At 38.2% G+C, this 26,780-nt stretch overlaps 1 protein-coding gene across 2 annotated transcripts in view; it reads right to left on the bottom strand.

Moving 5' to 3' along the window:
• Positions 1-790: 790 nt before the first annotated feature.
• Positions 791-26,780, bottom strand: part of gabrg2 (gamma-aminobutyric acid type A receptor subunit gamma2) — a 43,133-nt gene continuing 17,143 nt past the window's right edge. Inside the window, exons 6-10 of one of the 2 annotated variants that reach the window (XM_082549435.1) lie at positions 25,333-25,470; positions 10,428-10,580; positions 8,511-8,716; positions 7,065-7,088; positions 791-4,448 (exon numbers count right to left, since the gene is read on the bottom strand). In XM_082549435.1, coding sequence (XP_082405561.1) covers positions 4,170-4,448; positions 7,065-7,088; positions 8,511-8,716; positions 10,428-10,580; positions 25,333-25,470 — 800 coding nt within the window. In that variant the 3' untranslated portion in view covers positions 791-4,169. The remainder of the gene's footprint in view (positions 4,449-7,064; positions 7,089-8,510; positions 8,717-10,427; positions 10,581-25,332; positions 25,471-26,780) is intronic. The other variant, XM_082549436.1, reaches the window with a different exon arrangement.

The raw sequence follows: 26,780 nt of genomic DNA, 5'->3' as shown, positions 1-26,780 counted from the left end.
GATGTTGCTGGGCCCAGTGATGTGAACCTTGCCCTGCCCCACATGAAAAATGTTCTCCCGAGCATGGTTCAGCTGGACTTGGGCAAATTAAACATGCAACCCAAGCATGGAACTGCAAACAATGAGTGCCTCTGTAGAAATTGTTTTTTTTTAATGCATAAACAATACACGACCTGATAGTGTGTCACTGTTTCTACTGTTTTGGCACAAAATGCATAAAAACATGAACCTTGTGTTCTGCAAGAGCACTTTTAAAACTGCATGTGTGCGCATTAAAGAGAGCACGAGAAAGAGACAAGGTAAGATTGTTTACTAAAAGGCAAGCTTCCAAGAAACAATGGCAGCATCTTTATGCGAGGTGTAAAGGAAAGTGCAAAATTTCCCTGAGCACAAAAAGCTGTTAGAGAACAGCTGAGAAAACGATACTGCCAAATACTTGCAAGAGGTGAATGGTGATGGCAGTAACTGAAAGTGCTGGTACAGTCAGAGAATTACAAAAGCAAGGGCTCCATTCTTGGTGGAAAAAACCCATGTGAGATGACTGAAATGTAACAATAATTTTTAAAAACTGGATAAGAATGATCCAGATGCTCAGTGATTACTTCAATAATTCTGTTGTTATTACAGGATAATTAACCCCAATATATAAACTGTGTGAGGAAGGCAGAGTATTCAAGCAGGGGCAGGGGAACACACTGACCACTGTACACCCCACAATAATAACAACAACAACAGCATTAATGATAATAATAATAATGATAATAATAATAAATGAACCTGTACACACTGATAAATGCGACCATTTTATTGTAAAATTCCACAGCTATGCGCAATTTTCTTATGAAAAGGACTTTTATCTTCACATATATAATTTATTATGCAGATCCTAACAGAATTGATCAGTGCCCATTTTATACAATAACCAAATTTACATAGATGAGAGACAACTATTATACTGTATGTATGGAGAATCGTGTGAAATGTGTTTAGCCTTAGAATACCTTTTACTGGGCTCTGTGATTCCAGCGCTTATTTTCTTTTCTGCAGTTTGACAAAATACACACATTAGAAAATATCAACATGTGCTGTTCACATATATGTCTCATTTGTGGGTCCCAAAAGAAATAAAATCACATCAAAAAGAAGTACAGTGTTAAGTGTCCATGTCAATGCAAGCAAAGGATTAAGGATTCACCTGCAGATGAGCGAGTCCCAATTCTTTGAAACGTCCCTTTTAAACCTCAAACATGTTCAGCATGCACGCTACTGAGAATAAACACACTTGAGTACCTCCCACACAATTTTCTATCTCTACATTTTCTGTAGAGCACACACAAACAACAGAAATCAATCAACAAGCATCTATTATGGAAAGAAAAATATTTCATAATATATATATTTTTAACCTCAGCACACGCTCTCATCGGCATTAATAAGGTACGTCACACAGTCAAGTAATTTCCATTTTACCTTGATCGTTTTTATTAGTTTCATGTTCATTCGAGCATAGCTGATGATTTTGGTTCTGCATCATGTCAAATTTGAACTAAAAAAAAAAAAAGAAATCCAGGGCACCTGCTAATCCATCCCGCAGGGCAGCATTTTTTTTTTTTTTTTTTTAAAGAAAACCCTCATCTTTTATCATGTCTTTTCTTTTACAAAGTAGTATATGATGATATTAAAGTTAGATATTCTCTATTCAGTGTGTGTCAGTTTGGCACTTTATAAGATGTAGTCACTCCATTACACTTCTTTAAACAAACACTGATGAGGACCAGTTTACATTGCTACTGACACACTTGGAAACCCTAAAGATGTGAGAAATAGCATATGTATACACTGAAGACAGATTCAGACTACTGGGTGGTAGCTTTGTAACACAACAGGACAACCATTTAATACAAAAGGGAAAGAACTGTAAGAAATATGACATTATCTGGTAAATACATATATTTGTATAACCAGAGATGCTTTATTTATTTCAGATGTCAAGACCAAAGCAAACCAATGAGATGGCTGGAAAAGTGAACGCAATTAATAGTCATTTAGACAAGCAAATGTTCTTCTTCTGGTGGCTTGGGAACTGTTTTTGTATATTTATATATATATTTTTCATTAAATAAAGTCTACTACTCAGAAGATGCACAACAGGTAATGCTGCAAGCCACTAATTTAACAAATATAACAGATTGACAGGCTTTTGTGAGAGTAGTGTACACTGATCACAACAAAACACAAGATAAATAAGCTCAAGCTCCATTGACACACTAAACAAAAATGTATCTTTGATATAAATGACAGCACTCTGCGTTTCTTTTCAGGGGCTATATGAGCATAAAATGCATTTTCTTTCAAGAAATAAATAAATGCCAGCAATGGATAAATAAATAAATACCCCAATTCCCCCAAATATTCTACATGGTTGGTAAAACCATAATATAATAGGTGTGATATACTTTACGTTGATATAATAGCAATGCTGAAATGACAAAATATATACCCTTTACAAAATATCCCAAGGGCTTGACCAGTTTTTTATTCATAATTTATGTACACAATCAGTGAGCTCTCCATTAGTTGCATACTGGTGCCTGCTGTAAGGGATCTGTAAAGTGGATTGTACTGTATCATACATAGCATTTACAGTTCAGAAATGTTTCATTTATTTTCTGCTCTCTATACATTCAGACATTTGATTAATGGAAGAAAAAATAATAATACTGAAACAATACCAGACTTCTTCTCAGCCTTTTGAATATCTCTTCCCACTACGAATGAGATACATTCTCAATGTGATTCTTCTCAAAGACACAGGAAATGAAATGCTTGATAAAAAAAAAAAAGGTTACATCTGTTCTTACGCTTGAATAAAAGCCTCGTTTTCTTCTTGTAATCTTAGCAGAATAACAAAGAGAATGAACCTTTAACTGCAAAGATTGCACAATGCCCTACAGCTGTCTGTAGATTAGTTGAAGTATCCTCAAAAGTAAAACTCAGGCTCTGAATATCCTGCTGCAGTTACCACTCTGATAAACTTCCATAACTAAAAACACAATAGCATGGTGTCATGTTGCAAATATGCACTTTTACAGCAACCGGAGAAAGGGATGAAGTGTAAGCTAGTGGCTGCAAGGTAATTGACTAAACCAGTTTTCTGCCCTGGGATGATCCTCCCACCTGTAATCATGAGGGATTCCTCAACTTAACATTTTCACTGTGTCACTTTCTGAATTTTCATAAAAAAAGAAGAGTATCCTGAATGATTATTAGTGCTTGTTTTCTTATTTTCCATAGCCAACAGTAGAAGACCATAAAATAAGTTGCTTTTTGGCCCGAAAGGTGCATGCAATAAATGTAAACCACTATGCAATAGTAAAATATATACAGTGTCTGTACAGTAGAAGTCCATAAACAGCATCACCACACTTTGACCACACTAAACAAATAAATTTGAAAAAAAAAAAAGTAATATTCTCATGTCAGTGTCTAACAGCTCTGTTAAAGTGCTTTGGATTTTGTTTTTTAGTAAGTGAACAAAGAAGTATGAACATAATTAAAAGTACAGTCAATGCAAAAGATGTTATGTATTATTACTCACCATAAACTGGTCACACTCTTTTTGTTTTGATTTAGTGATAATCATTTATAAAAACACATCGATATCACTTTGATTTCTGCAAAGCACTCTGATCTTCTTTTTAATTGTCCTCTGAAACCTATTGACTTTTTCTGATGAATACTTGATCTGACATGATCCAAACTGCTGTTATTGAATTACTAATTGGTTCTTGCGAAATGATCTTTTATCTAATAAAACAACTGGTAAACCCCCCATTGAGACGTATCTTTCAAATTTCTAATTCAAAAATAAAGTGGTGAAAATGAAACAAAACTTTGTTTGATCTCTTACACAATCCATAGTTCCTCAACACATCTATAAACCTTTTCACACCAGTTAAATGTAATGCTACAACATTTGCAATGTCTGTCAGAGTTCTTTGATAAAATAAACGAGATTTAATTGGATTAAAACAAAAGAAATAGAAGAAATGCTATAATCAAATCTCTGGGTATTTCAGTGGGTCCCCTCCTCCATAAAGTCACTCGTTGGCGCAGAGCATATGTAGAATGTAATGGACTGTATGATAAGGCTGGATACACACCTGCGCCTAGAGATAGAGATAGGAGACCCAGTAGACCAGGTTGAAGAGAGCAAATGCAGTGGGGAAAAAGATGCGTGCATAAGAGTCTATCTTGGCGATGCGAATGTGCAACCTGCCGTGCCGCCAGGCTCCGGAGCGACAGTCCTCGAAACAACAGAAGAAGCTAGTGCAGTCCTTTCCATCCAGACATTCATAGCCGTACTCCTCGTCTCGCTCCTGCATGTGCGTGGCGTTATTCATCTGAATGGCAGTGGCCGAGCGCGGACGGATGTCCACCGTGGGTGTCTGCATTTAACAGGACAAAATGACGCAATTAGCCACCAGAACCTGAGAAAGCTCTAATGAAGACTTCACTGACATAACAAGGGACCTCATTTGAGCTACCATTTTTTGTCTTCTTCTTCATTTTCAGTCATTAGTCAGCAGAATGTAATTTGCACCTTTAACTTGCCAATGGACCCTTTTAGCGTCAAGAAATACAAATAGACCTATAACTACCACCTGTAGTTGTAATTAGTGAGGCTTAAAATGACAAAGGGTCTATCCCCATGGAACCCATGATGCAAATTACACCTTTGGGCTAGGGTGTAATAGGCAGCTGAAGCAATCAGTTAAATTTTAGTACAGTGGTCCATACTGCTTTACTTGCCAGCTATACAAAGCTAGTGCTGGGCAATGGGCCCTCCATTTCTTATTGTGATGCTCTGCATTCAAAACATTACATTAAATAATCCTACAAAATGTCAACGAAAGCAGATGATTATTCATATTTTGTTCTGTGACATTTTAAAGATCTTTTTAACACTCAGTGATTTTGGAACAGAATGGATGTTTTTCTGAAAATTCATTTAAGAGATATGTTGTAACTGGCTTATGATGCATCATGTAGCTAAGAGAAAGCATGTGCTGGCAATTATGCAGCACAAAGCTCAGTATTTTTCCAACCTACTCTTTCTGTAACTAGATGGGTTAAAATAAACCCTCTTTTCAATCTGTGCTCACCACTGCAGGGCACACGGCTTTCATTTGTTAAGGTTTCTAAAATAGGACAGTGACATCAGTCACTTGTTGGTCCTGTCATTCTAAAGAGAGACAATTAGTATTCAAATAGACCATTTTCATTAGCCTTTATCTTCAAATGCCATGTCACCTTTGCACAAATTGGAAGTCTTGCTGCTTGGCAGATTAAATGCTTTTCTTCCCTTTGACAAAAGTTTCCTTGACCTTGCTGATAAACTAGGGTGTCAGCCTCATGCTTTAAAAGGAGTCTGTTAGTTAAGTGTACTCCAAGAATTTCGTATGCTCTCCCACTGTAAAAACTAAAGATTTAGATTATTTCTCAGATATTGTCTCCATTATGGAGAGACTATAGATAGCTAACAGGGACGATAATCTATAATTTTGCACTCCATATTTGGAGTGCCAGTGTAGTCTATAAGTGACTGCACTTACACTCCAATTATAGTTTACAACACAAATTCATATTCTGTTTTGTGAGAATATAAACACTTTTAATGAGTTAACAACCATCTCAAAACGGCGAATGCTTTTTGTTTTCATCTGCCTCATTATTGCTTTTGTTCCTTTTCAATATAGTATATAGAAAAGGCATGTTTACTGCAAAAGAAAAAAGAATAATATAAATGCAGTTTTAGTTTAATACACCTCATTATCTGCTGTAAGCATGCAACCATAAACAAGCTTAAAATACAGCTCAAAATAATGTTCATTCCCTGAAACTGAAATTGCCCAGCACTAGTGCAAAAATCTGCTGACCCTTTGAAAAGGATACATAACCACAACAAAATGACGCACAGGTTAGTTTCAGCATTTTGTCCTCTTAACGGACCATATGTGAAGTTAATGACGGGATTAGCAGAGCAGGTTATGGCTCCATTCTCAAAGGGGGATTGGTTGCACTGAAGAAAGCGCAGTGGAAGCTCAAGCAGAAGGAGCATTAACAGCATCCCGCCGCATGGCCTGGTCAAGCTGGGCAATGCTGAGTCGGTGTTAGCAAAAGATATAAAGAAATAAAAACAAAGAACCAACACAGTGGCATTTGCAGCTTTAACCGACTGAAAGGAGACAACCGCTCTGAGAAGACAAAAGATTCAGAAACACTCAGGATTAATACTGCTTATCTAGCTTAAGCTGATAATTTGTAGTAGTGTTTCCACATTGCAAGTGGTGATTTTTAACAACACATTTAGATTCCTGGAAATCTAACTAATCTTACTTTAAATTATTTAGTCTAGAAAAGTATCAGCAGTTTGTGGTTTAAGCTAAATTTAAATCTTTGCTTGCTTTCGCCTACCCTGGACGCTTGTTAGGTGTTTGTCTCACTGTGTGTTAATCCTTTAAATGGTTTCCAATTTAATTTAGACCTAGCACACTGCATGGGTTGTCTATTTCAGTCTGTTAAGGCTCTGCTGACTCTATAGGAAGCGTCAGGTTGAGAAGCCCAACAAACACACAGGTATAGATTAACTGGCAGAAGAAGGGAAAGAAGAGGAAGCTATTGTAGCAGCTGCTAGTTCGCTGTGGTAACAACAACAACAAAGAGTGAAACAGGACAGAGGGAGCCAGAATTAAGTCCACACTGAGCCTGGAATATTACATTCTTCCTGACATGGGATGTGTGGGATGCTTATTTGAATTTTAAACACTGCAAGTATGTCTGGCTGGCTGCCTCCGCACTGTGCACTGCAGAGCGCCCTTTTTAATGCTATCTGTGATACCTATTTAGTAAATGAGGAGGAGTACAGTAAGAATGCAGGTAGATAAAGAGGGAATATAGAGAGGTGTATCAGCTTTAGAACAGACAGAAAAAAGCAGTGAGGTACTGGGGGCTCAGAGAGCCAAAATGCAGCAGACACATGCAGTCAGACACAGGCAATATACCTTTGAGGAAAAGAGCCGGAGGAGCTTTTGTCCCAACAGGAGAAAAAGAATATGTGGAATTGAAAGAGAGTAACACAACAGGACAAAACAAAACAGAACAAAAACACAGAATACATGTAAACAGAGAATTAAGAAAATAACCATAAAAAATAAAGAGAAACACAAAGAAAATGTGTGATAATTACACATACTGCACTATTTAACTCAAAATGGAAAGAGAGGATATATATTGCAAGGAGACATAGATATTATGAACGGACACAGGGGGAGATGTATGGTAGGATACATGTATTTTACATGCTTCTTAGGCCAGCACTGCCTTAGGAAAACATTACATCCACTTTAATTCAAGCTTTACAAACTCCTTGCGACTGTGACTTCATCGTATCTTCAAGTTTTTAATTACACAGTACTTCACTAGCTTTGTAGTCGGTGTCACTATACGTAGTTTATTTAATTGTAATTCCTGAGAATATTTCAAATTCTTCAAAGGGTCATATCACATGTAGCTGAAACAGCAAATAGTAATGAAATACTAAAATGGAAGAAAAAAAGAAAGCCTCTCTTTGCTTGACTTGGTCTTCCCCTCTGAAATAGCAAACTAGCACTACACCTTCCACTTCATTATTCCTTTATTCACCCGCAAGACATTCTGACTATATGCAAAACCTTAGTTACAGAGCCTACAGCTAGATCACCTCAATTTTCACCACTTTTCATTTGAATGATTCTCATCAACACATGGTGGTGTACTTGATTTAAGCTCTAATATCTTTCACTGAAAAGCCTTGTTAAAACAATTATTATCCTTCCCCCCCAAAATATGGCTGGAACTTTGTCTTGCCATAAAGTAAATACCACCAGAGGTATATTTAAACATTTTTTTAATTAAAAATTGTTCCTCTTACACAAATCAACTTTAAATGATTAGAGAAAAATTGCTAGTTTTGCTATATACCATAAACATCCTCCAAAATATTAGGTCAGAGATCATGGTCCTTAAACTGAGCTGGCATGATCTCTTGGGAGCTTAAGACTTGTAAAGTATGAGGCAACTCAACTGTAATGTGACCTGGATCTAAATTACAACTGTAGCAGATGTGTAGAGGATTATGAAAGATTTGACCTGCTTGCATTACTCATTGAGTAATTTGGGGTGGCGGCCATTGGGAAAATACTGTCTTAGGAATTCTAAGCACTGTAGAGCTTTTTTGCACCTTATTCCAGTACTGTAACAGAGTGGGGGAGGGGAAAAAACATGTGAAGTGATAATCTGACCATTTATCTAACTAATAATTTAAAATACACATCACAGAAATAGTAAACACTTAATTTTAAAACGTTATTTGTGGTCTCATTGTTAATTCGAAGATCCATAGTTGAGAAACTCCTAATGATTAAAAATGAAAAAAAAAAAGTTCAGTTTAGTTTTGGAAAGACACCCACCGGATTCTTCTTCTTCTTGTCCTTTTTGGCACTCGGCTTTCTGTTGCTGACAAAGTAGTGCAGTGTGCCGTACTCTATAAGTGCGGCGAAGACGAAAATGAAGCAGACAGACACAAAGAGGTCCATGGCTGTCACATAGGAAACTTTTGGAAGAGATTTCCTGGCAATAGTACTCAATGTGGTCATGGTCAGCACTGTGGTAATGCCTGGTAATAAAATAACAGGAAAAAGGAAAACAATCAGACCAGTTTTAAATAATGACAGATTACAAGTTCGATTATTCTTGCTATGTATAATTTGCACATCCCAAGTTCCTATTATATGTTTAAAAATGCTCTCTTCATATGCATGATGTCTATGCACTGTATATTGTATCAGTATAAAAGGCTAAAAAAAAGTGTCTTTTGATTTGTTAGCTCTTAACACTGGAATAGCCATGTGGGAATAGCGAGCAGCTGTTTTACTGTTGCCTTGATCCACATAGCTACTTACTGGTTGACATTTCAACTGTAATTGACCACAACAGTGACATACTGCATTGCTATATCCACCATCTGCTAACCCTTTTACTCACTCTGTTGGGCTCTAATGATGATGTAGATGGAGGCAGAGTGATGGCACATGACGAGGAAATGTGTTTGTAAGTACACATACACAGCAGATTACCAACAACACCATCACAATCCCCAAACACCAACAAAAAAGCAACTAACAAGCCCGCCTTCTTCCTCCCTTTTAAATAGACCATACGTGTTAGGGGACTTGCTTCGTATATAAAGAAGATGATTTATGTCTAAATTTAATGTGGCCTGAAGGATATCAGTCTGCGCCAAGATTAACACTGTAGTACTGTGAGTGAATTGATATATTTCTGGATGGCATTGAAGGATTATGAATTATGTCATCTGAATTAATCTGCTTCCTAGCCACCAGGCTCCACGCACCTTCTGCATCATGTTTTAAAAAGGAAATTAAGACATTTCACTCTTGGTATAATTTTAGCAGGGAATTAACTGTGTTATTACTACAACTGCAAATCACGTCTGGACTCCAGAGGCTGAAAAACAAGAAAACAACCTATTTTTAGAAAGATTAATGACAGACAAAGCAGTGATGGTAGGAAGGTGGAAAGGGGATTTTTGGCCAGAAGGGATTATTTTACATAAAGTTACTCCTTCTAATACTAATAATCACACCACATGGACTTCAGGTCAGGTTTTGGAGCCTCGAGGGTCTAAAAAAAGCTGACAAAAGAATATTTTTTCTTACTCCATCACAAGAAAACCTTTGAGAATGTCCATTAGGGCAAGTTCAAAACCTGAAAAATTCTCTTGAAATTCTCCTTTTTCCCCCTCCCCTTGGTACATGCAGGGTGCCTCTTTGCATTCTGTGAGAAAGCCACCTGCATTATTATTGTGCTGACGAGGCATCTCTGCATCTTCCTTTCTGCATTGCATAATTAATGCCTCATTAAGGCATGCGTGCAAACATATGTGCTAGGACAGGCTCTTCTAATCAAGATGCACTAGATTCCTAAGCAGATGTGTTGCCCCTGACTGGAAACAGCGTATGTGAAAAGAGAAGACAAAATGAAAAGAACAACAAGAAATGGGAAGCTTGAGCAGACTGTTTTACAATATGAGTGTGCTGCCTAATCACCACAGAAGTCAGATGTGTTTTACCAGGGGGAGTAATTAAAGCAAAGATTGTGTCAGGGTTAAGTGGACTGATTGAAAAAAAAAGAATTAAAGCAATTCTGATAAAGCCTTGTGATTTTTACACAAAGGAGACATATCTATAAAAGAACAAAAAAAGCAAAAACATTTAATTCATATTCATTTTTCTTTGCTGATGAACTTGCATACTTTTGCTTTAAACAGTCAGAGGCAGCAATGACATCATGTTTTTTTTCCTTACCTAATGATGTCCTGGCAGGCACTGCATCCTTGTTGATCCAAAATGAGACCCAGGAGAGGACAACAATAAGTGTGCATGGGATGTACGTTTGGATTGTAAAGTAACCCATTCTCCTGCTCAGATCAAAGTACACAGTCAGCACCACATAGTCTCCTGGACAGACATACAATACAAGAAGAGGGTAAAAAGAGTGAGAGCATGGAAATGTATAACAAGGCATCAGGAAGATAACACACGAAGCATACAGTTTACTGTGTGCATTATTTATGTTATCATGTAGTGTAAAATATGCAGAACTGAGAAGAGTGATTAGTATCAAGAACTGATTCACAGTCCATACAGAAGTACTGTAGGACCAGTGCGAGTTAAGCAATTTCACACTGTCTGCTTATGAAGAAGGCAGCTCAAAGAATGCTGTCAAGACAGAAACACCAAGCATAGATTAGACAAACTGTTAGGTCTTCAATACTTAATGTTGTGTAACCACAGTCTTGACTGCATGTCTGCCCAAGGCAACCTGAGATCTAAAATGGAACAGAGCGATTCAGAGAGCTGAAGCTGGACTTGCTTGGATGCACAAACACAAACGCTTGTCTCCTGCCAGTATTTAGCCGGAACATGAACACCACCGTCCAGCTGATGATGAGCCATCCCTGGGCTGGCTAGCTGACTCAAGCAGATGTTGGGTGTTAAAAGGTTGAGGTTAGCTGAGCCCAGAAAGACCTGACCCCGACAATATGGATGATCTAGCCTGCCTGTTTAAAATGCATGCTAAGCATGCGTGCCAAACATGCGAGGACTCGCAAATGCACAAATGTTCACACACACACTTTTCAAATGTGAATCTAACATCCTGTAATGAGGTTGAATTGATCATGATCATCTAAATAGAAAGACAGTCATGTTGGAACACGCACAAACACACACGTTGCCTCAGCTTTACAACACAGCTTTACTTGCCAATAGCTACTGTCCATTTTTTTTTTTTGCTGTCTACCAATGCACCTGTCTGTTTCTGGGAGTCTAATGACAGTTCGCTGCTGGCCTCCAGCTCAGTCAGATGTCTGCTAATTGATTAACATCACACAATTAACTGTGTCAAGAACCTCCCCTGGCCTCTCGCTATGGCTTGTAACCTGTGGGGCAGGAATATACTCTCTGATATATCTCCGTGCGCGTGTGTGTGTGTTTAAGCACCCATGGCACACCATAGCCTATGCAGCTGGGGAATGAACAGCTGGCTAATAATTTCTCTCATGAGAAAGGGCACACAACACATACTGCAGTGGAAAACAGCCAACATCTGTGTATTTTTCCATTAATGAGAGACAGAGAGAGAAAGCGAGGAGGCTGTCAGTGTTTATTATGTCTGCGGCCATGCGCAGGCTGTATATCGCCACAGACCTCATAGCAACTGCACAAGGGCCAAATCTTCGTGATGTATTCCAGCACACACCCCTTTCATTCACCTGGCCATCGATGGCGTCATCAAATAAGCACTGTGTAATAACCCCAGCAGCACAACTATAACTGTTCATATCGCCATGTGTGTTTTCTATCGATGCAGGCAGGTGCACGAGATATTACAGTGCACTGACTGGATTTGTAAGATTACAGGAGAGACACAAAGGCTGCTCTCAGGGGTCAGGCGGCTCAGTGTTTTGTTTTTATTAATATTACATTAGCAGGGGCCCAAAACCGAGACCCTTGACAGCTGAGAAGCCTCCAGTTTATATGCTTATTTCAGCTTTGTCAGCAGCACAAAGCCTCCTTCAGATTTTCCCAGACTCATAACAATAATGGAGTTTCCACCACAGGGGTGAGGTCGGTTGGTGTAAGACCCTTCTGCTCCATGCTTCTCTTCATCTGTTTGCTGGTTTCATTACAGGCCGCAGCACTTGCCAAAAAGACACTCTGAGGAGGTGTTATCGACCGATGCCCTTTATTCTGGCAGCGCGATGTGTTAGTATCAGAACGTCTGCCATTACAGCCCTGTAGTATTGCAGCAGTTTGTTAATCATGTCTCTAGTCCACTCAAAACAAAATGGCTTCCAGCTCCCTGGCTAGTTTAAGTTCATCACGCCACAACGTACTTTAACTGTAAGTAAATTTAGTCCCTCAGATTTAAAGTCACAACACTCAGGTATATTGTTGTGCAGCGCTTTGTAAGCCTTGTCCCGAACATTGCAAACACAGAGGTGATGCTTGTATTAAATATATGCAAAATCAGTGTTACAGAAATATTTTCAACCCATTGTGACAGAGAATCAAAGTGGGAATAATAGTGTGAGAATTTTAAACTTGATCCCCCATAAAGTGTCATTCAGTGGTGTGAAGAATTATCTGTGGTATGAATCCACACGCTCATTGGCTAACGGCTAATCACACATCAGCAGCCAATGAGTGTGCGGTGTCACATGTTGCATTCCTAAATGTTCACCTCAATGCTTAAATACCAGAAATCCGTGGGTGACATTACAACAGCTAAGACCATCTTTTACACTGTCTATGTTGTTTACGTTTGTAATTACAAATGAGCATCTAATCCAACAGTAATTGAATTAGTATCACAGCATGGAGATTTTTGAAAATCTTGTAGGAGCATTTAAAAAAATCAACAAAGGAGAACCAGACTAATGCTTTAAGTTCAATTATTTCTGATATTTGTACCTTTTTACATTTGTTGCTGTTGGAAGAACAAAAGTTTGGTTTTGCCAGCATTCCTGCATATCTCAGTTTTTGTATACTTGTCCACTTGTGTACTCTCTGATATAGCTCAGTGTTTGTGTGTGTGTGTGTGTGTACATGAGGTTATATTCTACTGCGCTGGAGCTGGAATGTCAATCATCTAAACATCTATGTCCACTCTCCCTCTAACTGAGGTGCTCAAACTAATTTTAACTCAAACACATGAGGTTTTTTCTATCTTCACAGTGTCTCTAGAAAGCGTTCCCTTTCTAACGCTGCTAATGCTACCGATAATAATACAGGTGTGATACTATTTATTAGATCTCACAACTTTCCATGTGCATCTAATAATATCCACATGTTCAGTGATACACTAAGTCTTTGATTCATCTTCATCATTGCGTTCAACGTCATGTTCTAACTTCTCCAGTAACACACAAATCTCACTTTCTCCTTTCTTTGCCACTCTTTCACTGACATTCGTGCCAACCCTTCCAGTCTTATTGCATAATTGCACCACTATCAATTCAGCCCAACCTTTTCTGTTTATAATTTAGGAATGATGAATGGTGATGACAGCTGCGTGGGGAAAAAAAAAAATCAACCACGCAGCAAAAAGCTCAAAACTATTGTTTACATTAAGATATGTTTTCACCTATTTTTATTAGGATCACACGTTTTCTTGGCAAAAGTGATTTACTTCGAGCTGATGCAATCTACAAAAAGCAATAAAAACTCGGCAGGCACGATCATTCATCAGAAAAGAGTGTTGCTTTATTGTTAAAAGCCGCAGAGACAACACACTAGATACAATTAGATGCACACAAGAAACAAAAAGAGGATCAGTCTTCCAGTATGAACCTTCTACTGTGGTGTAACAGTAGATACATTTTATTATAAACACACATTTGCTCTATCGTTATGTGTTTGATACACGAGTATACACAATCAGTGTGACCATACAATATTATAAAATAGCCCCAGTAGGTCAAAAGAATGAAACATTTTAATTCTGGATTGCTGACCTTAGGGGAAAAAGAATGTCATATGAGAATATCATTCTGCTGGCAGCCAGGCTTTAAATTGGTGTAGATATGGATGGGCAGGGAGGACCTGAGGCACATGCTGGCCATCCAGTGAAAGCAGACAAACCAGACACACTGCAGAGCTGCTGACAGGCTGTCTTACTGAGCTCTTCTCCTGTCAAGGGTCATGTATATCGGAGGTGACAGCAGATGCTATTGTCCGTTTGTGAGAAAGAAAGGAGTTTTGTTAATGACCAGCGTAAAGCCACGGCTGGTTGCCAGGGTCAACAAGACGAACAGGCAATGTTAACGCAGCACTTTCGCTGACATGACTACAGGTTATGTAGAAGTGATTAACTAGTTGCAATCCCTTTGCATTTTGCCTCCATAGCCTACAGAAGCTATTCTTCCCCGACAGTGGGCGGCAAGATGATGTCACAGGAAAAGAAAAGAAAAAAAGAAGAAAAAAAAAAAGGATTAAAAAAAGCACCGCATTGTCATGGTGAGTAACTGCGGCAACACAGCAGCATGATTAAACACCAGGCAGGAGTCTACACAGTTTGATTGCCTTGTTGTTAACATTGTGTTTACTGTGACAGGGACAGATGATTATCCCTCTCCCAGACACACTAATAGCTCTCAAATTATTGAGAGCAAGACTGTTTGTAGGATTTATGACAGGTAGTCAGAAGCTGGCGAACCTATTTTTCATATAATTATTTGGCCAGTTTAGCAAAAAAAAGAAAAAGAAAAGGGAAAGGTAACACAAATTAATAAAACTTAAAACACTAAGCAAGGATTTTCAAGGTATTTACCCAAGGGCCCTATTTAAAATGAGGCCTTAAGCTGAAAATGTAGAGGCTACATTATCACAGTTTTAATTTTACATTTTCATTTATGCTTCAGTGGCTCGTACGAAACACATTTATAATTAATCAAATCGCCACAGCAGGTCAAGGGACAGCTGCCTATCATGCCAATTTGGTATTCCAGTGTGGGCTGCACATTTTTGTGTAGAAAGTATTTCATCTGAGGCTATGAAGAACATCTTGTTCATGTTTCATCCTTTTTCAAACCCCGTAAAATATTGTATTTCTCTAAAGAATCTTTAAGGCATCTAAAACGTGTGAGTTTATTTCTGTCATATCACATAATTAAAAACAAGGACAAGACATTCCTCACTTATTTCTTGGTCTCCCCTCATTTTATCAGTTTCCCAGCTTACCTTGTCTAAAAATGGCTTCATTATTTCTTATTCACACACTGAGTAGAGATGCGATTCACACTCATTACATAAGCTTGAAGTTCAAACTCTCACTCGTTTTATTCCAGTGTTTAATGCATCGCTTCCCCCCCCACCACCACCACCCCGAGTCTCATTTTCTGTTTTAATCACTTTTGGCTGGGTGACAGGACTTATTCGCACTCAACAGTCACGACACTAGTGGAAAGACTTATTTGTGTTTCTTAAAAAAAAAAACAGTTTGACTACAATTCAAAATAAACAAGTCGTCTGGTAAAAGGTGACAAGAACAGAGATAGCACGGCTAATAATCACAGAGGACTTTTTCAGAAGCCGTAAGTAAGGGGAGCTAATCAGTTTAGCTTCATATTTGTATTTTAAAAAGGAAAGTAAAGTCTAAAAACACACACGAATGAACTGTTGACTTGATACTTCTAGACATGTAGTCAGAAAGAAAAAAAAGCGGAGAATATTTGCAACTGTTCTCAGTAATATAGTAAAGCGCATATTTATGATTTAGCTTTTATGTTTTGCTTTGGTACGTACACACACACACACATACACATATACACACACAGCAAAAATAACAAGTTGTTCAATTTAAATAATTAACAGCAGCTAAACTATTTTTATGTCTGAGTGTCTGAAAGCTTTCCGGCTAAATCTAAAATTCAAGGACATGGTGGCAGAGCATATATTTGCATAAGTAAGAAACAATCAGGTGTAAAAACATCAGAGCATTAAGATTTTGTCATCAAATATTCAACTGAAGAGAACTCTATAGGTACCTCCCGATCCCTTTTAGAAATGCCAGCAATAGATTTAAGACTTGCTTTAAAATATCAGAACATAAAATGACACTGACAAATTTGGAAATTGTAATTTCCTTATTTCTTAACAGACTCACTGATCAGAGCAGATTCTAACCCCTTGCTTTTGTCCAAGTAGGGATTCAGTTATTTACTTGAGTTTTGGACTGAAAACACTGAGAGCAGTTAATCAGCATTTACTAGATATTATGTTATTGCAGTGTAAGGTTTAAAGGATCATCGACTGCCTGAAAATTAAAAATTAAATAAAATGTATATATATATATATATATATATATATATATATATATATATATATATATATAGCAGGAATTTTCAGATATAATGGCACAATATACTGGTCCACAGTATATGGATGTTTAAATGTATATTGGATGGATAAGCTCAGAGAAATACTCTGTGAGACAAGACAATCAGTGCTCATTGTACTGCCAATAGCTTTGGGCTATTACAGATAAGAGCTTTAGATAACTGGTTTTAAGCTTTCAGTATTATTAATTATATCTGGCTTATGAACTTTATTGCCCAAAACTATAACACTAATTTATGCTTATGTATACTCAGTCTAAGTGGTGCTGTCTTAAATACCTTAACAATCTAAAAATCTTGCATGAAAAAACTTTCTTAAAAACAGCATTTTTATTGGAATATATCTATTTGGCAAATGTGCTCCGGGTGCTTAGATTTGCACATTATTCCAGTTATCTTGCATGTACATTGCGCCTCTTGGATAGTTTCACTGAAGCTAAAATATTCATGTAAAGGAAGGTTAATCCTCTTTGTAAACAGAGTCCAAGCTGGGGTGACTTGAGATTTAATTTCACTGCAACCTATGTTAACCTTACCAGTAATAGGTCTGCTTGTGTGTATTAGCCTTATTAGCATAACATGCTCCTTCCAAGGATGTGTATTGTAATATCTTATGCCACATATGACATATTGATACTAAAGAGTTTTGATACAGTAACAGAAAAAAAAACTGTTAAGTGGGTGCTTAGAGTTTGGGTGAGGTGCCATGCGGTGTCACTATGATTATTATTCATGGGAGTCTGCTTACTCTGTTTAATGGCAACTGTAAGTTTTATCCTCTTATGGTGTATATTAACTGGCCAGACACTGAGTATTTCACAAAAAATCTAGCCTTGTGGCTAATTACTTTGAAACACTAAGTTGCAGATTATTACCCAAGGCTAATAAGCTGACTGGGAAGAATAACTAGGGCTCTGGCACGAAACTTTATAACAGTTTATTGAGCAATGAGGGGCTTGCCCTAGGAACAATTGCTCCACAGAGCAGAACTGCTTTGAGCTGCTTTTAGCCTCCAGACCATCTGCATCCATCTAAACCGGGTCACAAGAAGTGATCCCAGAAGTTCATTTGCATTTTTACATTTAGGATTTAGTAATAGCTGCAAAATAGCTAAAAATCCCTCCTTCTCCACAATTCTTTGTGATGACCCAGGACATGAAATTTAAAGCAAGTTTCTGGCCATCCATACCACTACATTACACATAACGATCGATTAAAAATATCACTTTGTATTGCCCTGGCCTTAAAACTGTAGAAGGTAGAAATATATAGCCCTTTTTCCCATAAAAGCACTCTCTGAGAGACAAACTGGAAGGGTGCCTGCATGCACATCCATTTGTGTGTGCACACGCACATGTACACATGCATGTGCATTCTACCCCCCAGTCTCTCCATCCACCACATAAGAAAAATGAGCACAATAACGGTGCATGAATGTTGAGATTAATGCTCCAAAGGTGAAAGTATTGTGTTTAATGCTTAATCCATTATCTATGCTACATCTTCTCTTACAATGGACTTTTTTTTTTGCTCTTCATAATAATTTATACTAATAGTTTTCTTTTGGTATTGGCTCAATCTTTTAAATAGAAAAAATAATAATGAATAACACTAGTGTTGTAGCATCGTTTGGCATCACTAGACGCAGTTAAAAATGTGAGAGGGCAGTGACACTCAAGTATTAATGTTAAGATGTTAAGACTTTGTCAGGCTGCATAGACGAAGCAATGTGCTGCCTTTGATAACATTATTCTGTCTGCCAGCTACTATCACTCACTGTCTTCAGTTCTTCTCCCTGTGTTCTGTATGGTCTGTCCACCACAAAATAACAAATATCTAACACAGATTGGACTGACAATATAAAATCTCAGACAGATTTAAAAACAGAAAAATCTATTTTTCTAAATCTGCGTTCCTTTCATGTCCCCACAGGCAGCCTTTTACATGCAGGTGATCAATGAGGAGGGAAACAAGAGTCTTATTTTCTCAACGCAATCTCTTCTCCTATGGCCTATCCCCATTCCCTGTTTTTTCATTTTTTTTTCCAGGTGTTAATTACTGGCTTATTAGACTGTCGACTGAGAAAGGCAGAAAGAAAGAGAGCGATAAACAGAGGGGGAGGGGAGGATGCATACAAAGTAGGACACAGGAATACGCCAGGTCCAAAATAAAAATCATCTCTTTGTATGAGTGCACAAGGGAGAAGGGCTGGAGGCGGAGGGACTCTATAGAGCCAACACTCGTAAATATGAATACTGTTAGTGTATGGGGCAGGTGTATGGAATGTGTATATGGAGCATGGGGGAGGGGATGGGGGGAGTCTGAACTCGTATTTGACTTCACAAAAGGAGAATTCTGGCTGAGTCAGAGCATTTTCACTCCCACTCCTGCCCATCACACCCATCAACCAGAAGCAAGAGGGAGAACTCACAGTGAGAGGGGGTGGGGTAGGAGAGGATTAGGGAGAGTCGTTAGTACTGCAACAGAGTCACAGCATGGATAATAGATTGTTTCAGTGCTTCTTAACCCTTTAGAAACTATAAACCTCTAAGCCTTCAGTCACACACGCTCTAGACTGGCCAGTGACCACATGTTATCAGGTTCTGGTTTGTGTTGTATTTTTGCAAGTTCAAAGCTGCTCAATGAGGAGTTGGCAAATGTTTGCAGACAAGTAGGTATCTTGCATGCGAACTGTGGGTGACTGCTGCTATCTGGTAGTGACCAAAGCAATCACAATGAGATTATCGGAGCAGCACTCTACACTTCTTTCCAATCAATTTCACCTACAAACCAGCAACTACTTGCCAACCTGTCGAGGAACACACATCTTTCCTAGCAAACTGTTGTCACTTCACTGACTTATGTGACTGTTGCTTTGGCAACCCATTTCACACCAACTGCCACCATCCTCCAGCAGCCACTTGCTGACTGAGGCCTTAGATAGAACCATCGCCATATATATATATATATATATATATATATATATATATATATATATATATATATATGATGCTGATTTGCTTTTCATCACCAACTTATCCACTAGAAAGTAAAATAAAGTGAAATAATTTCATACAGCATTCTGGATCATATTGTGTGTTATTTGATCAGGGATTCAAAGTCCCAATTTAGTTAGTTTTATTGCCTTTTGTCTCATTCCATGTTTTCTTTAATTAACCCTGGCAGGCAGTGACAGGCATTCTTGTCTCAACTGTACAAGCTTCTATGAAACTTGGTCATTTTTCATCTTTACATTGCCTTGAATTTCTGCAGTTGAACCTATATGTGACATAAGAATAACCTTGCCTGATCTGGAACAGCAAGACATCAATGCAACATCTTCACATCTTTGTCATGTTTCTTTAAAATATATTTAAAAAATAATTTTATCTATATTTAAAAATAAAACCCTGTTGAATGTGATTTACCCCTGACACAGAACTAAAATATTAATAACTTCTAAAAAAAAAACCTTTTGGGGGTTCTGTATGTAAGATGACTCAAATGTAATATGGAGAGAAGGGTGGAGAAAAAAGTCCAGATGACGTGGGAAAACAACAAATTTAGCATAAAATATTTTACAGTTCGGATCTGTTTCGGTGAACCTGTATTTTCGAGTTGTCAAGTTGTGGGTGCCTGAGGAATCGATGTTGAATGCCTTTTACAGAGCTACAGGGCTAAAGATGCAAGACTGATTTTCTTTGTCATGCTATTAGCGGAAACCCTTATCACTTTAAAGCAACTGTCTGTATATGAATGTATATATGTGTTCTTGTGCATGTGTGTTTTCATGCATTTTCATTGCTGACTGCTTCCTCTTTCTAAGTCACTTCCTCTCGACCACAATGCCTCCAGATTTGCCCCATCAAAGAATCATCTTCAAACTGAGGAGCTCTGTAAGCTGGAGAAGGCCACTGATGTGTCCCTGGGCTTTCTCCACTCAACCTAAATCACACAGGCGGACGCACACAGACAACAGCACTGCACTGCACGGCATGGCTTTTGGAAGGTCACTCTAAGAATAGCTTCCAATACATAAAAAAAAGGCTCATATCCAGTTGGGAGCACATGCTGAAATGTGCATGCAAGCAAATGGACACAAAAAAACATGCAATAATTCATGGACAAAGGCACGGACCAAAGCACTCATACTGTCAAACACACACAGATATGTTCCACTGGCTGATGCACAAAGGATATATTTGTGCTCAGCTAAAAGGACAGGAAATTAACCACCTCATGTCCGGCCCAGAACGTCTCACATTCACTACTAAGGAAAGTAAAGTTAGCTGCAAAAAGGAAAGACGGCTAATGGCATTGATTTCCTTTATGCTTGGAAGGAAAAACACCTTGCCGATCTAAGAGACTTTATATGCTCATTTCTCTGACTATGGTTATAAATATTATTGTGGTGATATTTCACAGTTAAAGTAAATGCAACACACAGGTGATGTGATTTAGCAGAACTGGAATAAAAATCATTTCTTGATTAAAAGAAAAAAATCTTTACTCATAACGCAACATTTATCTCTGTTCTCTCGCTCTCTTCTCACACACTTGCTTCCCTAATGTATCAACACTGCCACACCCCTCTTGTTTAGCCACTCCCTGCACACGCACTGCATATAACAATTAATCACGATACGACAATATATCTTTATCTTGTTATGTTTTAAATAAGACACAAGCTTCCAAACTACAGTAAAGCCTCGCATCCCTGTGCACCTGATCTTTGCAAATGTGCGAATCATTGATTCTTTGCAATAATGTTTTACTGCAGACAGATAAATGCTACAACCACCACTCCGTTCCACCCTTCACTGCTCTCTATTTTGTTGTCTTCTCCTTCCCCCATTCAACAACCTTCAGCATCCTTACTTGCTGTTTTTATCTGCGCTTCTGATTATCACTGAACTCCAGCATGGCAGATGGGTGAATGGAGCTTCTGGAACCATGCTTAACCAGGTCACTGAGGGGTTAACTGTAAGGTTAGCTTTGCCCGTAGTGCCTCGGCTGTCTGACATTCAAATCCTCTGCATCTATCTTTTCCCTATCCTGCCCACTGGTCTACTTTTAAGCCTTCATGCTTGTCACAATAAAATATTTTTTCCTTGTATCCCTTCGAGTGTGTGCATGAATGTAAATGCATGTGTCTTTGTGTTTGAACATGCAGGTATAGGCTTGCAGGCGATACAGAGAGCCCTGATGTGACGTGACAAGTTGAGAGACCAAGCCTTTGGACACTGGCTGAGGGACAGAAGAGAAACCAAATAAAAACAGACATAGCCTTTATAAAATGATACAATGCAACTGCAGATGTCATGTGCCCCCAGCCCCTGCACTTACAATATCACTCAATCATTCTTTAATAATGCACTTTTTTATGATCTATTCATATATTTTTTAAATAATACTCAGGAAAAAAGCAAATACATTAGTGTGGGAGAACAGTGCTGTGACAAGTTGAGCCTGGGAGAGATTGGATTGTCCCACAAAATGAGAGGCAATCTCTTCCTCTGGCTATTTGCTACAGTCATCATTGTCTGGAATGGGCCAATTCACCTGAATGCCTGTCTGCTTAGCTTACCATTATGTGTCCCTCTGTTTCCTTACCTGACCTGTTTCGACTCAGTTCAACTGATTCAACACAGAGCTTGAAATGAAATTAAAATAAGGTTTTAAAAGAATAACTGTAACTAACTATAACCCACCGGGGAGGGCAAAGACACATAATCTTTTTAGCTGGCGGCGATCCAACTGAAGGGCAGTCATCCTGTTCACTACACTTTAGTCTGCAGTCCACTGCTGCAATTAGAAAATGCAGCAATCGCCAGAGAAACAACGTCATGACATAAAAACGACATAAAAAAGGCAAAATATATCATTTGTAGGATATCTTTCAACCATAAGAAGGATTACACTAGTATAGTTATATTTATATATAATACATAAATGTCACATTCTACATGTATAATTATATATATGTGACATTTTAATGCATTTTTGGATAAAATAAAAAAGAGAAAATTAAAAACGAAATGCTATATAATGAAATTCAAAAGTCAGAATAAAATCACGCATTACTGTGCAAAGGCTTTTAGGCACTTGACATGTACAATCAGGAAGGTGTGCAAGTTTCATGTTGCTGCGTGACAGTGATCCCAAACATACAACCAGAGTCATAAAGGCTCTACTGACCCTACCTTGAAAAGCTGCGCCTCGGTGAACTGAACCTGAATGAACTCGTGCTGTTTTAAAGTCAATGGGTGGCTACATCATATTTATTCAAGACATTACTTTAGAGAGACTTCACTTTTAGTGTCTAGCGAAAAAGTAATGCACTGCATTGAACATCAAACGACTTCTCTATTGAATTTACTGCAGTGGAATTAAAAAGCAGACTCTCTACTTTCTAAAATCTACTTTCAAAGATGTGGATTTAGAACTGCAACGATCAAGGGAATGATGCAGAAACAACTAGATCACCAGCTTTGGAGATTTCTAGAATCATTGTTATTATTATTATTATTTTCAAACCTAAGCAGAAAGCTTAATAGGGCTGAATATGATGCAGCATATAAAGTATTAGTCCCGCGCTATGCATTGCGTGACAGTTGAGATGAGTGGGTAATTATAATGCCCTAACTGACTGCTTTTTGAGACAGATGTTGTGTTCACGAATCTTGAAGCAGGTCAGATACCCAAACTGACTGCAAAATGAGACAAGAGGTCTCTCAGCCACAGTCAAGGTTCTCTGCTCTGACAAGAGAGCAGATGGCGGTTTGTGGAAATAACAACCCAGATCAAAAGGAGAGAGAGGCAGAGGACTCTGAAAATTCTCCACTACAGCTCATCCTCTTACATAGATTGCCTTTTCATGTTGTCACTTTAAACATTCATTCATTAAAAACGAAAAAAAATAAATAAATCCAAAGACTTTTCTTTCTTTTTTTTTAAATTATCTTACACAAATACAGTTTAAGCATTTGGCATTGTGATGCACATCCTCTTACACCAGAATACTCTTTATGCTGCTTTGTGTGTCAGAGAGTGTGCATGCACATAACACTTGGTGACATTCTGCTAAACTGTGGCAAATTATACAATGGCTGGGTGAATTCAGTAACTCCTGTGGGTACTTTGTATATGAGTGCATGCAAGTATGTATATGTCACAGAACAAACTGAAAATAAAGATTTACAACAGCAGTGTGCATGCCGTTAGATAATTAAATGATTCTTATTTTATGAAAGTAATTTTATTTTGTTCAAAAGGAATGTGGCAAAAGGAAAGACAAAAAAAACATTTAAAAGATCTGATGCTTCACGGTGTTTTGTCACAGTTTCTATTTGTCACATTTAGAAAATAATGGATTACCTAACAGCAGTAACAGCTTTTTACTCCCCCAGCAAGCACTTCAAAAACAATACACAATATATAACCTCCAAATTAACTGTTTGTCAGAGGAGAGCATTCCACCTCCACCATCTGGCATTATAAACTGTTCTAATGTTAGCTCTATAACTTTTAAAATGAACACTATAAACTGCACCTACCCTACAAAAAGAAAGAAAAAATAAATAAAAACAGAACAACAAAAGGTAGAGAACAATAAACCACATTTTAAGGGCATTTAAAACCAGCCATACTAGGTGTTTCACTTTACAACTTTTCTTTTTTTACTGCTGGACTCTAAAAACTGTAAAGCTGTACGCCTACTGAGTATACCAAACTAGATGTCCTATCTGCAAGCGATGATAAAGACAAGCAGACTTCAATTAAATGAATATAACAGGAGTTAAAGCTAAAAACTACTTGTACATCCATGTTTTTAAATAACTCTTTCAGAAACATATATTTAAAAGTTGACAGTTGGGGCAAATAGACGCTGCAATTGCTGCCCTTCCTTCCAAGCAATTTAACATTAGAGATTACAAGAGAATGTTTTAATTGCATTTACAAAACAGACATTTACTGTAACTTTCAGTCCCTCTGGATAAAGCAGCTAATCTAATGAGAAGGAACTTTTCTCTGGTCTAAAGTTAATCTCTGTGGCAGGCATTAATGCATTCACAAGGATCGCATTTCCCTGCCAACCATTAAATACATCAGTCTCTCACTGGCATCTTATGAATATAAATATAGCCATAGATATTTCCAATCTTATATCTAAAATATGCAAGCAGGATGAAAATGTTGAATGGTGAAAAATGCTGAGAACTGACAGAAAACTTGAGTGAGCGATATTCCCTGAGATGAATGAGATGCCATCTTTGAATACTGTTATCCAGTTCGTGTAAAACTGAAAAGTGCCATCCCACTCTGCAGCAAAAAAATTCTATTGAACGTCTGTCTATCGATCTTGAAGGGGAAGCGAGCCATAGGTAGCCCTTATGGAGTTTACTTGAAGCAGTGGGCTCTAAAAATGAATAAAATCCACGATGGATCATCCCTCTGTCTCTCTAAATGTTCACGCTGTACCCGACAGCAACAGCTACCAACACATGTGCTGTAACTAGTTAAAGATCAGTCAAGGACAAAGAGTGGTGGTTCTGTGGGAATGATTAACTTTCTATGGTAATACGATGTATAGATGTGTCCGCCAAATAAAAACACTGATGCATTCAAAGGTTTTTATGTATGAAATTCTACTGCACGTCACATGAGAGATTACCTATGCTGGGTAAAGACTGATCATGATTTATGATGGGTGCTTGACTTGCAGTCCTCACATGCTAGAGAAACCCTGACTGTCCTAACTGAATAAAAGAGAGTTTTAATTAGAATTTTTCAGCAGCTTATTTTCTTACCAGACACAGTCCTGACAATCTCAGAGGTGTTCCTCAGGCCCACAAAGGAGAACTGGTAGAGCCTCCAGGAGCGAATGTCCCCAACCTCCACTGAGCTCCTTTTCCACTTGTACACAATCTCCTCCCTGGGGTAGCCATCTGAAAAAGGGAGGACATGGAGATTACTTCAAACTCATTAAAGGCAGGAGAGAAGCTCAAGACTCGACTGCATAGCTATGCTGTCTTTTATTTTAGAGTAATCCGTGTCCACCAAGTCGGCAAGCTTGCAAATAAAATGTTTCATGAAAGAAACATTATATAACAGACTCCAGCACAACATGTTGACAAAATATCCAGTCCATCTGTGGGGCGAAAACGTCTTTGTCACTAACATCACTTAAAAGCAAAGATTACAACACAGCTCTGTAGCTGGCGATAAGTTGGATTTCTATAATTTTATTACTTCCAGCACATCCTCTTTTATACAAATCATAACAACAATCTTAATAGAGTACAGCTGAGTCACTTAGACAAACAGATGCATTTTCATAATTAAATCATGTATGTGAGTATCGAATTTGTGTTCTTACCATCTCACAGTAAGAGTCTGTCCCTCAGTATGGGTGTTAAAGTTGGGTGTTCTTTCAGCTCTATTTAAATTTCAGTCTAGTACAGTCTTCAGTCTAGTGATGAGCTGTGTGTAGCAGATGAGGGAGTAGTCTGAATAATGCACATGAACTGCTTTCAGAGCAAACTTGCGATGATTTTATCACTAAAGTGCTCTCAGACATCCAGTAATGTCTGACCTTAGAGGAGCAGGGGGATGAAAGGTGCTGCCCATTTCCCACATTACAGCCACAGAGGCTGGCAGACTTCATCTTTACTGGTAATGCATTCAGGACACATTATTGATTCAGACTTCTTTTGATAAGCTGGAACAATAATGCTCCTATGAATTCACTTTGGGCCTAGTTGTGCTGTCATAAAAGCCGCTGTAATCCAAATACTAAAATGCAATATACAGCAAACTGAAACAATATACTCTGCTCTGTGTGTCTGAAAAGTCCTGAAGCAAAAAAGTTTGGCCTGATCTCGGCTGACTACAGTCAAAATCGCCGCAAAAGAGGTTGCGCTGGAAAATCGACCATGCTTTGTTGCTTTGTGGCACATAAAATGTTCATAAAATGTGAATGCAAAGTGCGGCACACTAATCCATCTGCTGCTTCTGAGATTGAGCTCATACTGTACATCAAAGTTCTGAAAAACATCCATAGCTTTCATCAAATTTAAATGAAGGCTTGTGTTCCGTTTTTAGGTCTGCTTTCTTGTGAAGTGGAGCTATTTAGGAATCATTTTCTCTGGAGAGTATCCCCTGGTGTGTCTCTCCATATATCCACTGTGACTTCAGCAGATAACTTACCCCTGTCCAGTCCTAACATGGAATGACTAACTCGTTTGGACTTGTGTTA

This window comes from Aulonocara stuartgranti, assembly GCF_965226115.1.
Source record: "Aulonocara stuartgranti genome assembly, chromosome: 10".
NCBI lineage: Eukaryota > Metazoa > Chordata > Actinopteri > Cichliformes > Cichlidae > Aulonocara > Aulonocara stuartgranti.
The sequence above is the reverse complement of the archived record's forward strand: the minus strand, read 5'-3'. Positions and strand labels throughout refer to the sequence as shown.